This window comes from Anomalospiza imberbis, chromosome 4 (assembly GCF_031753505.1).
Source record: "Anomalospiza imberbis isolate Cuckoo-Finch-1a 21T00152 chromosome 4, ASM3175350v1, whole genome shotgun sequence".
In the NCBI taxonomy this organism is placed as follows: domain Eukaryota; kingdom Metazoa; phylum Chordata; class Aves; order Passeriformes; family Viduidae; genus Anomalospiza; species Anomalospiza imberbis.
In genome coordinates this window covers 17098298-17112700 of record NC_089684.1, presented here as the reverse complement: position 1 = coordinate 17112700, position 14403 = coordinate 17098298, and the positions used below count along the sequence as shown (strand labels likewise).

The 14403-nt window shown below is 37.4% G+C and overlaps 1 protein-coding gene across 10 annotated transcripts in view; it reads right to left on the bottom strand.

The window, feature by feature from the left end:
• FBXW7 (F-box and WD repeat domain containing 7) overlaps positions 1-14403 on the bottom strand; it is a 176940-nt gene that overhangs the window by 120025 nt on the left and 42512 nt on the right. For 2 of the 10 annotated variants that reach the window (XR_010998101.1, XM_068187286.1), the window contains exon 1: positions 12163-12181. The exons of 3 other annotated variants lie outside the window; for them this stretch is intronic. Coding sequence is in view for 4 of the 7 variants with exons in the window: in XM_068187287.1 (XP_068043388.1) it covers positions 12163-12318 (156 nt within the window). In the remaining 3 variants the exon portion in view is untranslated. Of the gene's footprint in view, positions 1-1373; positions 1393-12162; positions 12341-14403 lie in introns of those variants that run through there. 5 more of the 10 variants (XM_068187287.1, XM_068187288.1, XM_068187289.1 and 2 more) reach the window with 5 other exon arrangements.

The window sequence follows — 14403 nt, the reverse complement described above, 5'->3', positions numbered from 1 at the left end:
AGGTTCCTTTGCCAAGTTATTTAGAGCTGACATGACAGATCAGCAATAGGATCCAAGGAGAGTTATTGATGAAATAAATGAGAAAAAGCAAATTGAAATGTAGATTACAAACAACAGGCACTCTCGTAGAGGCAAAAAAACCTTACCCTGGGACAACAATCAATTTTATAAAATTAAAAGAACAGAAAATACCAAAAATAATGTCTTTTTTATTCTAACTGAGAAAATGCAAAAACTGTACTACAATACTTGCATGAAAACAAAATTAAATGTTCTATTAGTAACAGATTTTGACTGATACCAGAAGCCATTTGTCAGTCATCAATACAATCACTAATATAAACCAAATAAAGAGACTTCACATATTAACAGTATTTGACTATATTTATAGGCCTAGAAAGTTTTACATGTGGAAAATAGTGGACTTGTGGTTGTAGGAATGTCAATCCTGCCATTGTGATAGACGGCCTGTCAAGATACAATAACCACTGTATATTTACACATTTAAAAAGAAGTCTAAATTTACACAGCAGAAGTATCTGTCTTCCTCAGCATCAAGGATATCTTAACTGACCATCTGAGAACTTGCTTGTTAAAACCAAAAGTGTAATTGCCTTCAAACAGCAAAAGTAAATTTACAAAATCTGGAGGTTTGTGAACAGAAGTGGCTAAATAAAGCACAAAAATACCAGTGTGTCCTTACTGTTCCCTCCTCAAAAAGCTATGCCAACTACAAATGCAAGTGAAGTTTGACACCATCTGTCACCTAATTACACCTTATATAATATATGTCATCAGGACATTTACCACAGCCATTCCTCTGCAAGTGATGGCACAAGATTTCAGTTGTTAGCTACGGATATTTTCCTGCTCATGGAACCAGTCACAATCACCTGTAAAGCTACATGTACTAACTATGGCTAAAATAAATCTGTGACACTAAGGCAGCCAAGGAATTACCATCACTTCTTTATTTCTCAGCTCTTACCACAAGCAGCTACTGGTAGTATGCACCATTTTCCATAATTCCTACACTTAGAATTTCAGTTCTGAGAATCAAAGGTCAGCTACACACATTGGAATAGCATCCATTTCAGTTAGCATGTGGAAATCTAGCACACACAGAAAATTTTGGAAGTGCGATTCCTACGTGAGACGATGAGAGGATGATTAAAACTTTGTTCCTTAAGTTAAAAGAATCTGATGCCACTGGATTTTAGCACTTCTGCAACTCATTATTCCACAAACAGCCACTCTGTACACTAGTTGTTATGCAACAACTAAGGTCCAAGATTTGTCCTCCTGCTTACAGCAAATAAAACCTCCTGCTATAAAATTAGCTAATATCTCTACTATATTAATACACATTTTACATCTTTGCTCTCTCAGAACAAGGTTCATGGCTGGTTTTTCCTTCGTAGTAGTGGGGGTATTGTTTTGTCTGGGGATTTTTTTAGATGCCATGGGATCATATAGGATCTGAAACATTCCATAATCCAAGTGATTGTTGCTACCTTTGTGGGGTCACCAAGTCAATGCAACAGCTCAGAACCATTAAAAGCAGTTTCCAGCAAAACTCACTGTACTCCTTTGCCTACACTTTTCCACAGATAAAAGGCTGCTATTTTACTTTAGTTACAAAATTAAAGGTACACAAGAAACTTGAAAGTGGACTACTACAAGGGGTGGAAGAATAATTAATGTAACCATACTAGCAACACAGAATAGTCATAAGATTCATGTTATGTGTTGCATGAAACAAGTTTGAGGAAGACTTTGACACTGAAACACATAAAAATTCATTATGTTCTTCATAAAGAAAGATGCCTCTTCTGCAAGTTTGTCCCCAGTGGAAGGTATGGTGGCCAGAAACATCTCAGTCTGGAAAAGATTACCTCCACATTTCTAGTAAAAATCAACCTGGAAGGTGGTATTTTTTTGTCTCCACAGGATAATAATTATCCTTACATTCAGTTTTATTATTTTCTCTTGGAAGTCAATACATTTAGAAACTCCACAAAGATAAAGTACAGCAAATATATGTTAACTACTCATTCTTCTGATGGAAAAAGTGCCAAATGTGCAAAATGTTAACCAAAATATACAAATCACTTATAAATCAACCTATGTATAGGCTTCAATGCACCCATCTGGTCCTAAGAAATTTTTAATGAGAAAAAAGCACACATAAGCAAGATTAAAAAAACTTAATTACAACAATGAAATAAAGAACTTCTCAGACCAATAAAACTTGGAAAACTTAATCAGTTTGTAACTGCCAGTTGTTGCTGCCTTCTTGAGCTCCCAAACAAAAATTGACACCAAATCAACTGCAAGTAAATATACAGACACATATAGATAATTAAAATAAATAGATAAATAAAACTGAGCATCAAGCAAGCCAAAGTAGCAGGTAGAATCTATCCATATTGTTCACTTGAATTAGACTAAGTGTTTTGCCAGTTCGTGTTTTGTTTCAAATTCAGCTGGCTCATAAAACTTATTGTGATGCTCCGCAGCAACTCAGCAATGTTCATGATCCGCACACTTTAACATCTTGAATTGCTCATGATATGCAAGGGATCTTTTTAACTAGAAAAAATAATTAATGACCAATCTTCCATCAGTAAATTACCACTCAAAATTAGGGGTTGTTATACCTTTAAGTTAAATAAACTACAGAACTCCTTTCCCAGCTCCTGCACTTATCCTCCTGTCCATGCTGTCGAGCTGTTTCCTTTCTTCCTCAATTGATGCCATTTAACCAAAACCTGCTCAAGAAAAATATTTTGTTGCCACTGCAGATACTGTGAGAAATAGCTGTATCTGTGGGTGGAAAGCAGATGGAAAATGCTTTGGTATACATTAGTTATGACATGTTCAGGAAGTCTCTTCTGCTCTCTCTGAGTTGTGAGTATGGGCACAGGCATTTAGAGGAAGGAAAGGTGTAATCTGCATCCTCTGGGGAGACTGGGGGCAGGGAGAGGCACAAACTATTACCGACAACTATGCATCTAGGAGGCAGCACAGTAGGAAAAGGAAAGCAAACAATGGAAGTGACCAGGCAAGCAGATGGAGCCAAAAAGCTTGGGGGAAAAAAAATAATCAAGTGACAGCTGCATTAGTTGGCACACAGTTCCCAACGGCTGGCAAAGATACTGCACTCGTACTTGTGAAGATGTGGCACAAAAGAAACTGAAGCAATAAGGTCCAAGAGGCTACAGAGACCATTTTGTTAAATGTGTTAAAAAGGTAGGAAACAGTTGTGATTTTTATCCAAAATGAGAGCATTTCAGCAAGTCACTATCATCCTTGTACCTTATGTCTCCAGTTACAGGAAATAGGGATCACCTTTTTAAGGTACTTGGAATACCCCTACAAATGTGTTGCCATCTTGCAGTCACTTCAGACTTTTCTCTGTGCTTTTCTCACAAAGAAAATACTATGTGGAGAAAATGTGACCTAGTGGGAAAACTGCTGAATACATTCTGAGGAGATTTGGTTTCCATGCTCACATTTCCCAGGGACCTGAAGAAAAACCTTCATCCTCTTCACTTTCAGAGTCTGTTTCCCCATTTATAAAGTGATGTTTATTACATGTGCTTCCCTGAAAAAGGCCTTTGAATAGTGAAAGGTAAATAAAGGATAAAAAAATCTCATTACTTTATCAGCCCAACTTCTTCCTGCACATTCATTACAACAGTCTCACACTCCAATTTTTACCCTCATGGTCCATCAACATGCCCACAGAATGGAAATAAGGTGTATTTATATACACGTTCTCCAGGTTCCTTGATGCAATTATATGCATGTACATTTCATAGAGAACTGCTTTATCTTAGCAATAGACAGGTGAAAGAGTGATTCTGTCCGAGACCTGCCCAGCAAGGTCAGCTACACTGAACTTAAATGTGATAGCAAGTTCCTGTGAAATCCAGACTTTTATCTGTATCAATGTAGTGTAGCTGTGCTTTGAACTCTGACATCTCTGACTTTTAAATTTAGTTTTTTGGAGCATTACATCTCTTCCTTCTTCTTTTCACTTTTTGTACTCATCAACAGTTGAATGTGCTGGTTATATATTTGTTTTTCCTCTAGCATTTTCCCATCCCAGGAAAGCCTGATGACCAGGCTGACAGCTGTCAATGAACCACAAACAAAGCAAAAAAAAAAAAAAAAAAAAAAAAGTCATATGGTCTGTATGTCAGGCTCAGTTAGATGTGAAATGAAGAAAGACACACGTGCATTATCAGAGCAAAATCTGATGAGGGAGATTTAAACCAGCATTTCTTTCTCCTCACTACAGCATTCTAAGACAACAGGACAGAAAAACAGAAGGGATGATTACCCGAGGATACCAGCTCCTAGGGTAAGCTGTATTTTTGTCCTGCTTTTAACATATAGTTGTTAATTTTTTGAGAGAGAAAATTTGGAAATAAGGAGGGAGCAGACTCTGGTGCTTGGGCATCTCTTCCCCAAACCCAGGGTAAAGCATATAAAGCCTGCAAAATCATATTCCTTCTGCCTTTCTTTCCTCCTTATTCTTAATCACACAGTGGCCTACACACCACAACAGAGATGGAAGATGCCCCTACTCAAACAATTTCTCAGTCCTCTTCTAGAAAAGGGAGAGATGAGCCCTTCCACCCTTGCAGGAAGAAGTGGGAACTGAACTCAGGCCTGAGTGCTCGAGCCATTCCCATTCCCACAAATGGCACTGCAGGCACTCCACTACCACCCTTAGGGAAAGACCAAATCAATCCTGTTCATTTAGGCTCCCATCATTAGGGAACAGCTCTGTGCTCTGGACCGTGAGCCAGCATACAGCACCATCAGTCTGTAGTATGAGACACATTCTTTTACAGTAGCTGCTTTATGTTTCTAAAATAAGGAGAAAATACCACTCTGCACACGTTTCTGTCTTATGTGGGATCAAACATTTGCTAAGTATGAAAACAGAACACCAGTGAGACAGGTATCTTTCATTCTTGCTAGGTCCTTTGCTCTGAGCAACTGCAGGCTTGGGAGAAGGGGAAGTGGCAGGGGGGAACCAAAACAAAGAGACAGGCAGGTTCAAGAACTGCTGTAAATCCCTTAGAGATGCCCAGAGGAAGAGAGCATTGAATTCTGCTGCTTTTTAGATGCTGAATGGCCATACTTCAAGTAATGAAAAAGCCTTAAAAAATAATTGTAAAACAGTGGTTGTAAGCACACATAGTGAGTCTGTGTGTAAAAGAGAGGGTTGTAACCTTTCATTAACTCAGATTCATCTGAATAGTTTTTAATATAGTAAACCCTTACTGACTTACCCTGAAGGCTAAGATCCTACTATGCTTTTCCTCAAAGCAATTTTTTATTGTCAGCACTAAGTCCCTGATAAAAATGAGAGATTTCATATGTAAGTGCTGACACAACCCTAACTACAGAGTACTGTACAGCATCCTGACATAGCTATAATTAAAAAGACAGCCTACATCAAGTAAAAAGTTTTACCACAAACCTTTTTAGTGGATCAATACAATATCACCAGTGACATGCCAACAGGGATGATAAAGGAAAAAGAGGCTTCTTATGGAATTAAGAAAAAACTATATGTATTTATTTTAAAAAGAAATCTTTTGCACTCTGTGGACAGTAAGTTGTTAAACTGACAGTCTAATTCTAATATTAAATACACTGACCACAGCATACCAATGTGTGAGATGTTTGTTTCTCTGCCTTGCACTACAGTGTAATTGCAAAGGTATTTAAGGTAACAGATACAATACCACTAAAACTGGAATAAAAACAGTACAGAGGAAACAATTGTTTAAAAGCTTCAGAACAGAAGCTTTAACAAAATGTACTAGAAACAAAATCTTTGCAATTACTTTACCAAAACAATGAGCAAACCACAGCATTCGGCTTATAAGGATGCAAGATATTTTCAGGCAACTGAAAGTGCTGCAAGAATGACCAGAACAGGTCACACTGCATGAGTTTTATTCTTGATGTGTCCCTGAACACCATCTCCCAAGGCTGAATGTCAACAAGTTCTAAGTCACGGCACAAAGTCACAAAAAGTAAAGTCTGCTACTTAGAAAAACAAATATTCATAGGAACCAGAAGGTAAGAAGTTTCTCAGAGGGCCTTTCAAAGCAGCCAAGCCAAGCACACAAATTCAGTTTTGCTCCAGTGATATTACTGCTCATGAACCTGAAGGTCTCCATTGCTGTGATGGCATTTCCCTCTCCATGGCTCATTCCTGTCTTGTGGAAGTTAATGAGTAAAATACAACCTTGGAGGATGGGGGGAGAATAACTAAGATTTTATAAGAAAAGTTGGTTTGATTAACATTGACAATACTTAATTTGAACCCCAGAATCTCACAGCCCTTGATACTAATAACAGGATTCTGTGTGCTGTAGCACTTGTAATATCATTTCTAAGAAAGTGATTGTACTCAAATCAAAACTTGCAATATCAGCCTGTTGGGATGAAGAAAAATTCCACCATTCTGGTAAACCATCCCAATTATGACTTTTGGGAAATCTCATTTATTTCTGAAATTGATTTTTTTTTTCTAAATTCTGCTTTGAGCAAGAGGACACTGCAATGGTTTTTCTGTCTCTTACATTGTTGTTCTTCTGATAATGACAATATTGATGCCAGTAATAGCATTTTACCACAAAATGTTACTGTTTGCTAGGTTGTCATCATTTTTCCTATTTTGCCAACAACAGGAAAAAATTATGTGCTGCTCTTAAGGAAAAAAAAAAAAGGAAAAGAAAGAAATCACTTTAGCTTGATAAAGACCCAGGAAAATTGAAATACTATTTTAGACTGTTTAAAGAGTGACTAGATGACAACACAACAAGTGCTGGATTAGGGCTTTTTGGGTAGAACAGTCTGAATTAAAAGAATGAGCAACATGATTTATCTCTGAATGCTGAATACTGTTACCAAACCTTGATCTTGGTGTTACAGCATGGGTACAATCCTGTGCTGTGTTATGCAGACGGTCAGACCAGATAATCATAGATAACATAGATAATCACTTAAAAATCTGTATGTCTTTTTTCCCCTGGCTCAGTTCCTCGGCATAGTCTGTCATGTCCCACACACAGAAGGCTTCCTACCTCTTGGTTCTATGCTCTTACCACCATCTTCATATTCAAATACCACCAAGGAAGGTTCTTTGCCCAACAATTCAGAAGTCTGTTGCTATTTAAACTTATTCTTCGGAGTATTCACAGGCCATTTTACCATCTCCACCCTTCTGATTACAGCAGGACTTCTTTTCTGAGCATGTAACATAACACACCTTCAGTCTCTCCTCCTTAGGCCTTCTAGACTCCTTCACTCTTAAGCTGCTGGCAAAGAGAACAGCCCACATGTGCTGAGAAGGACCAGTTTAAAACAAAGAAACAGCCCATAAATTATCATTCATTCATAAAAATCATAGGGCATCATACTTCAGAATTCAGTAAAGTGTGCTCTCTCCAGTTATAATTACACTAAGCTCTTAACACATAAAGCAGCTATAAGATGGCACAACCAAATAAGCTGCAAAAAAGACATATTTGCTTGCCTAGTTGAAATACTCCATGACTTGATCCTTGCTTTTGCTGTGCCATACACAAAATAGGGAAAGTAGGTATCTCTACAGGAAACAGGAACTTTCAGTCTTCAGCATCTGTACAATACAACATTTAAAGGTGAAAATCTATTTAACAGAAGAATTAACTTTAAATTTTCTAAAGGTTTCGACCTAAAAAGACCTAAATGTTCTTTTTTTTTTCTATTGGATATATCTAGATTGATATTTTCTTTTCATTCTACTAAAAGAATACTTTGATTTTTTTGGTGGGGGGAAGGTTTTAAACATTATTCTTAGCAGAGCTAAATTTAGCTATGTGGGAGTTATCAGGTTCTCTTTAGACCCATTAGAACTAAAATGCAGAATTATGATCACAAATTTTATTTCTTAGAGAATGAAGCGTGACATTCAGATCCCATAATAAATTTCTAATGATACTGATTTGGAGGGCAGCATGAAACAAATGAGAAAACACAAATCCCAACTATAACACTCATTCATGTGTAGAAATGCACACACACTGCATGTTATCTGCAGAAGTAAAACGAAATCAGTGATTAGCAGCTGTGCAAGATTCATACATACATAGATAATAAAAAAGTGGTTTACAGCAAGGTTTTCCACCTTCCAATAAAACACCTGCCTGTTTCTAGTTCCTTATAACTTACTGCTTCTACCCTTAGCATCCAATCTTTAGTGTTCTCAAGTCTTCATTCAGTACTCCTGTTTTTAATATTCTTTCTCCACTATTAGTATCTTTCTAGTTTAAGATGAGGGCTTTATATGCAAGAATACAGACATCTATCCTCTTATAAAAAAGGCATGTACTCATATAAAACAAGTGTGACAAATTTTGGAGTACAAGGTATGTCATGCATTCATTTTCACAGTCCCATTATTTTGTTCTGGACTTAATTCAAGTTAGGTTTAGGTGAGACCCTAAAACAATCTGCCATTGCCAGTGACCTAGCATGTGTTCCTACTGAAATCACCTGGAGTGGAAGACAGGAAACTATTAATCAATCTGGTCAATTCCTCATTAAGAAATCAGATGCAGAAGCCCTCAACTGATCTGGAAGGTCAGGCAGAGTGAGAAAACCAGTATAGAAGATCATTATCTTTTGCCTATAACTACAAGGGCATTCAAAAATAGCAAGACATTTTCACTGTATTTTTGGAAGAAGATCAGTAAATAAAATATGGGGTTTCTTCTGTTGTGAATGCTAGTTACCAATGAGTAACAGTTCTGGATCCTACAGAAGCTGGTATGGTTATGCAGAACAGCACATGCACACGCACACAAAAACCTAGCACTATGTATTTCAGGAAAATCAAATTAAGCTAGACTGCTGAAAAATCTTCCAGGAGACATCATTTTGTCAAGTATTTCTCTGGGAAACACCCCCAAGAGTTTTGTTAAAACAGGTAAAAAGTAAGAAGCTCAATTTTATAAAACTTTTATCATTATCTCAATCCTTTTAAATTTTTTTTTGTTGGTTTTGGATTTTTTTTCAATAAAGGCATCTAATTTGTTTGAAGATTCCTTTTGCTGACACCTTGAGAGACACTTTAAACATACAATATTTTAAGTCTACAAAATCATCTCACTAAATGGCTTGTACAATTCAAACCAATTTTGGCAAATGTTGAGACCTAATCACCAAGGCTGATTTTCAACAGTGAATGTACCATTTAAGATAAAGTCAGTTTCTTTGTGATTTTAATACAACACTTTACTACAATGTTTACCTTGATGTTTTAGATGCTCAAAGTCTCATTCTCACGACAATTTCTTTAGAAAACAAATCCTGCTCAGGGCTAGCTAGCTAGTGGCTACCACTACAAATACATTCTGGCTGAATAATAAGACAGAAACACTCATTTTAAACCTGGCTAAGTGCTGCCTTGTGTTATTTAAACACCAGGAGGTGCCAGGACCTCAAATGACACTACTGCTGCCCCATCCACCCCGCATGCAACTGTGGGGTGGGAGCTGGGAGACAGCACAGGGGACCCAGAGGGTGGCCACGGGCAGGGACACCTTGGACTGTGTTAGCCAAGGGTCACCAACACGTGCCAGAGGCATTTTGGTGAGTCTCCAGTTGAACTTAAACTGCTAAATACAACTTCAACACTTCTGATACTACTATTCAATTAGCTCTGTTACTTCTGCTCCACTAGTGCAACAGGACCTGCAGCACGTATTTATTCGCAGCCATTTCAGAAACATTTCACTCGCCACAGAAAAGCCCTTTTCCCTGCCCTAGTTACAGTTTCACACAGTTGTATGTTTTCAAGTGCAAGCTTGCACATAAAACACTATTTTACAAAAAAAAGCTTATTTGCCACCTTCTATGAAAAATGTAATTCTTTTCAACTACTCTTGTCACTGACTCACAAAGTTCTTTCTCTTGAACATCAGAACTCAATCCACTAGCTATTTATCATCATGTTTAGATTCAGAACACAGCAAATCACCACATCAACTCCCTTGCAAATACTATTATGATACACAACATTATGGTTGCAAAATTTCCATGTAGTGTAAACTAACCCTGAAAAAGATGCATAAAAATAAAAGCAAAGTAAAAGCAATCTATTTAAGCTTATTGTCTTCAAATGGAAGTGATGTTTAATTATTCTCTCCCTTAAACTAATAGCTGTGTTTCCCACTGCCTGTTAAGACAATTTAAAACAAATAGCTGAAACACTGTGAGAATGTTGCCTTCACATGCACCTTTTTAAAAGTCAAATCACTGAACTCAATAATCACTAAGTAGATCCTGCAACCCTAGCTCACTGAAGTGCTACCCCTAACACCATCAACACCTTTCAATATTACAACTCTTCAGGTTCAAAAAACACACTTGGGCTCATTCTACTACTCCAACACAATGACCAGTTCTTTCAGACTGAAAAAAAATCTTATGCTCTGGAGAAATAGGAATCTGGGTGTGTAAGGATAGGAATTACATGTGTAAGCTGGTGAGATAGAAACTTATTTCTGCAAAGGGACTCATGCTCATTTCACAATGTTAAAAAAACCAAACAAAAACAAATGCAAAAAACCCATAAACACAAGCCCAGATCAAATGGCCAAGAAGCATATGAATGTCAAGCCATACACAACTGGATGGGAATAGTAGTACATTCTCCTTATAAATAAATAGATGTAATAAAATAAATGAGTGAGAATAAATTTTCTTTTGGTTACTTTCATTGAGGTATAAATGGAATATAAAATTAAAATCAATTGGTTTAAATCATATGTTTCTTGCTCACTGTTTTTTATCAAGTGAGAATTGGCTGAAGGAGCTCTCCAGTTTAATTATAATCAGGTTCAACAATTTCTAATTCAGCCACCTTGATTTACTTCAGGCCACTGAAATCATTGTATATACAATCAGCTGAGAAATTGTTACATGTTTGATCCCAGCTATTAGTTATTCAACCTCCTATTGTACACTGCATACTGATGTCCTCCAGCCAAAGCAAGTGTCATCCCTTATACTTTAGCCTACTGAAGTTATGTTTTGACTGTTTTTTGCTTTGACATCCCTGTGAGACTTTTCTACTTTCCTGATGTAATATTTTCCTTATCAGTTTTCACTCCAAAATGGGCATAACAACAATGAAAAGCCATTTAATACCTCAAAGGGTTGTTTTGGTTTTTTTTTTTGTATTAAGTTTTCATTATTATATGATACGGCAAATAACAATGAACTCAAAAGGGCATGTTTATTCTTTCACAACAAATGGAGACTTACAACTTTTTTGAAAGTGAAAAGAACTATATACAAACTATGAATAATCACTGTAGCACACTTTGTACTTATACTGCACTCCAATTAATCCGCAAAGGAATGGTGTACTATGTAACTTAAAAGCTCTTAAAGTTTAACAACATTTCATCAGCCTAAAACAGATTGATTCAAAAAAGTAGATCCAATTAAGCTCCCCAATTTAATTCACTTGGTCACAGCTCCTAATGGCTTTTTCTACAGTAAAATCCATATTCTGATATGGAATGGGTTTTGTTTAGTTCAGTTTGGTTTGTTTTCTAATTAGAGCCAGATTTCTACTTCCAAAGCATAGCATATTAACAGGAAAAAAACCCCAACATTTAATAGCAACCCATAAAGAACTATACTCTGTACTCTCCTCTAAGCACCAACTTGGACCAAACTCTCAGGGAATGCTTAAAGCACATGTGTTAATGTATTCTAAGTGACCATCAGGAAAGGGGATAGGCTGACAAATGAGATGTTACATCTTTGAGCATCTAGCAGTTTCACAGCAACTCGAAAAGCTGCAATCAAAACATCCATTAGAGTGCTCCACGTTTCAGAACAAGCAAGCAAGTGGTTGTCAGTGCATCCAGTAAATCACCTGATCCTATTACAAAATCAATTACTGCAGCACATTTCTATTGCTACACAACCTGATAATGGCAAAATGATATTGGATAGCTACTCAAGGTCAAGAAAACTGTCAAAAAGATCTAAAATTTTTCTTTTTATCATGTAAATCCAAATTATACAGCATCCTTTTAATGGTATAGTTAAAATTAAAAATATAATTACCTTCTTCGGCTGATTGAGACATTCAATGGATAGTCTCTGCAACTGCTCTGATGTATGACTGCAAGACAGAAGATGGGAGCAGCAGGTCGAACAGCCAAGCCTCTTCATTAAAGAAGAAATAATGCTGCAGCCACAGCCACACATTGACTTGCTCATCAGACCAGTTTATTCTTAAAGAAATTGGGACCAGTACTGTCCCATAAACACTCAAAATTGGCCAGCTGCCTCATTCTGCAGCTCCCTGGCTGAAATTAAGACTGCTAAACAGAGAGGGAAGAAAAAAAAAGGACAAGAAAAAAAAAAAAAAAAAAGAATGTTTCTCAAAAAAAAAAAGTCAGCCAGTCTCATCAGCAAGTAATACCTTGCATTTAAAAAACGTGTGCATTTTTATTTTTCCCTCTACTCCTCTTCGCAAAGTAAGCTGCTTCAAAAAGACAGACAGCTGTCTAACAGAGGAGCAAATTCAGGGATGGCAATCTCTCAAAACTGCTTGCTGACTACTCCTTCTCTGGCTGTTGTCACTTCCAGGCTGTTTTGCCCTCCCCAGCAGCGCAGCCTACCCAGCCTGGGCCGTGGCCAGAGGAGGCTGTGCCAGCCCAGAGCCGCGCGCCCCACCCACGCGCTGGCCCACGGAGCCGCCACGGCCCGCGGCAGGTGCCTGCCTGCCTGCACACCTTTGGGGCTGCCCACCTGCTGAAACGCCTCTGCTGGAAAAGGACCTTCCAGCTGCACAGGGGAATGACGATGTTTCACTGCTACACTCTCAGACTGACTACCCGAAGCGTCTGGGAAAGGGGGAAAAAGTCTTCTTGGAAAGTCAGAATGCATGAGAAAAATGCTATCCAGGTCTACCAGATCCTGAAATAAGAATGGCTGCTACAAAGCTACGAGAGCGAGAACATCAGGAAAAGTCAACATACATTTGAACCCAGGAAGAAAGAATCATGAAAGGATTTGGAGTAGAATGTCCAAAGGTACCACAACCAAATCTCAAAGCAAGTCAGAGGCAGATTGTATAAGCAGTTTTAACAAAGTCTTCAAGGAGCTCTTTGCTCTGAGAAAAACAAAAAATGCAAAACTAATTCAAATGAGCAGTGAGACATAAACAGGTCTCCTAACCTTTGAAAGAAAGTATATTCTGCTCAAAATAAAACACTGAATATCTTCCCAATTTAACACACAAAATAACTTACTACTGGAAACATTTTCTTGTTTACCAGAGTTAATGATGCAGTAACTATATAGTTTTGCATTTTCACAGGAAAAAAAATGTAAATAATATTGTAAAAAGCTCATTTTAATTGGTTTAAGATGGTATGGTATGCAATACTATTCCTGAAAGTAGCTCTCACATTAACACAACTGCTTAAACTGATTTTGGGATAATCTGACTTGAAATAATTGTCACTTACATTTATAGAACTATCAGTGCTTGTTCAATAGCATCCTTTCTAGCAAAAGGTTAAGAAAAATACAAGTGATGTGAAAGCAACTGAAAAAAACTTCTCGCTTTCACAATGCATTGAAGCCTTAATTTCTCTTCTGTTCCCTCCCCTTCCCTTTATTCTCTCTCTTCCTCCCTCTTTTTCCTTGGTTTAAAGCTGAACTGAGCCTCTCCCTTCACCTTGCTCTGCCCTTTTTATATTTATGTTCCTATTAAATCGATTTCCAGTAGTATCTATATACAAGCATGCACAACAAATTGAATGGCAAAAAAAAACCTTCCATAGATAAAGACTACAGATGCAAACAAGCAAAATAATGCAGTAATCTTTTACTCGCCTGCTGGAGGTACTGTCTGCTGCATAGAATTTTAAATCCTCATCTGCAGATGCAATTGAGCAGGCATTGCCAAGGACTTTGCTCTTCCCGTGCTGACTCTACATGGCTATTCATCGAAATAGCACATTATAAAGAACATTTAAAGTAATATCTGGTGAAATTACTTAAATGTCTTGAAAGCAACCAACTTCCAAAAAGAGCAGCTATAGCTCTGACCAGCCACATTTCAGAGATATCTCAGACACATTACTGAATAAAGTCTTACTGCTGATGCATGCTTGCCAGCAATGTGCAGGATGTGGAAGCAGAGAGAGCTAATGAAAAAATTAATACACAGATTTAAAGTGCAAGGATCATGCTCCAATGCTCAACACTTCACATGTCCTGCATACCACAAAAATCTCTTTACAGAAGCATCTATTTTTTATAGGGCTAAGAAAACATTGAAAACTGCCCCCC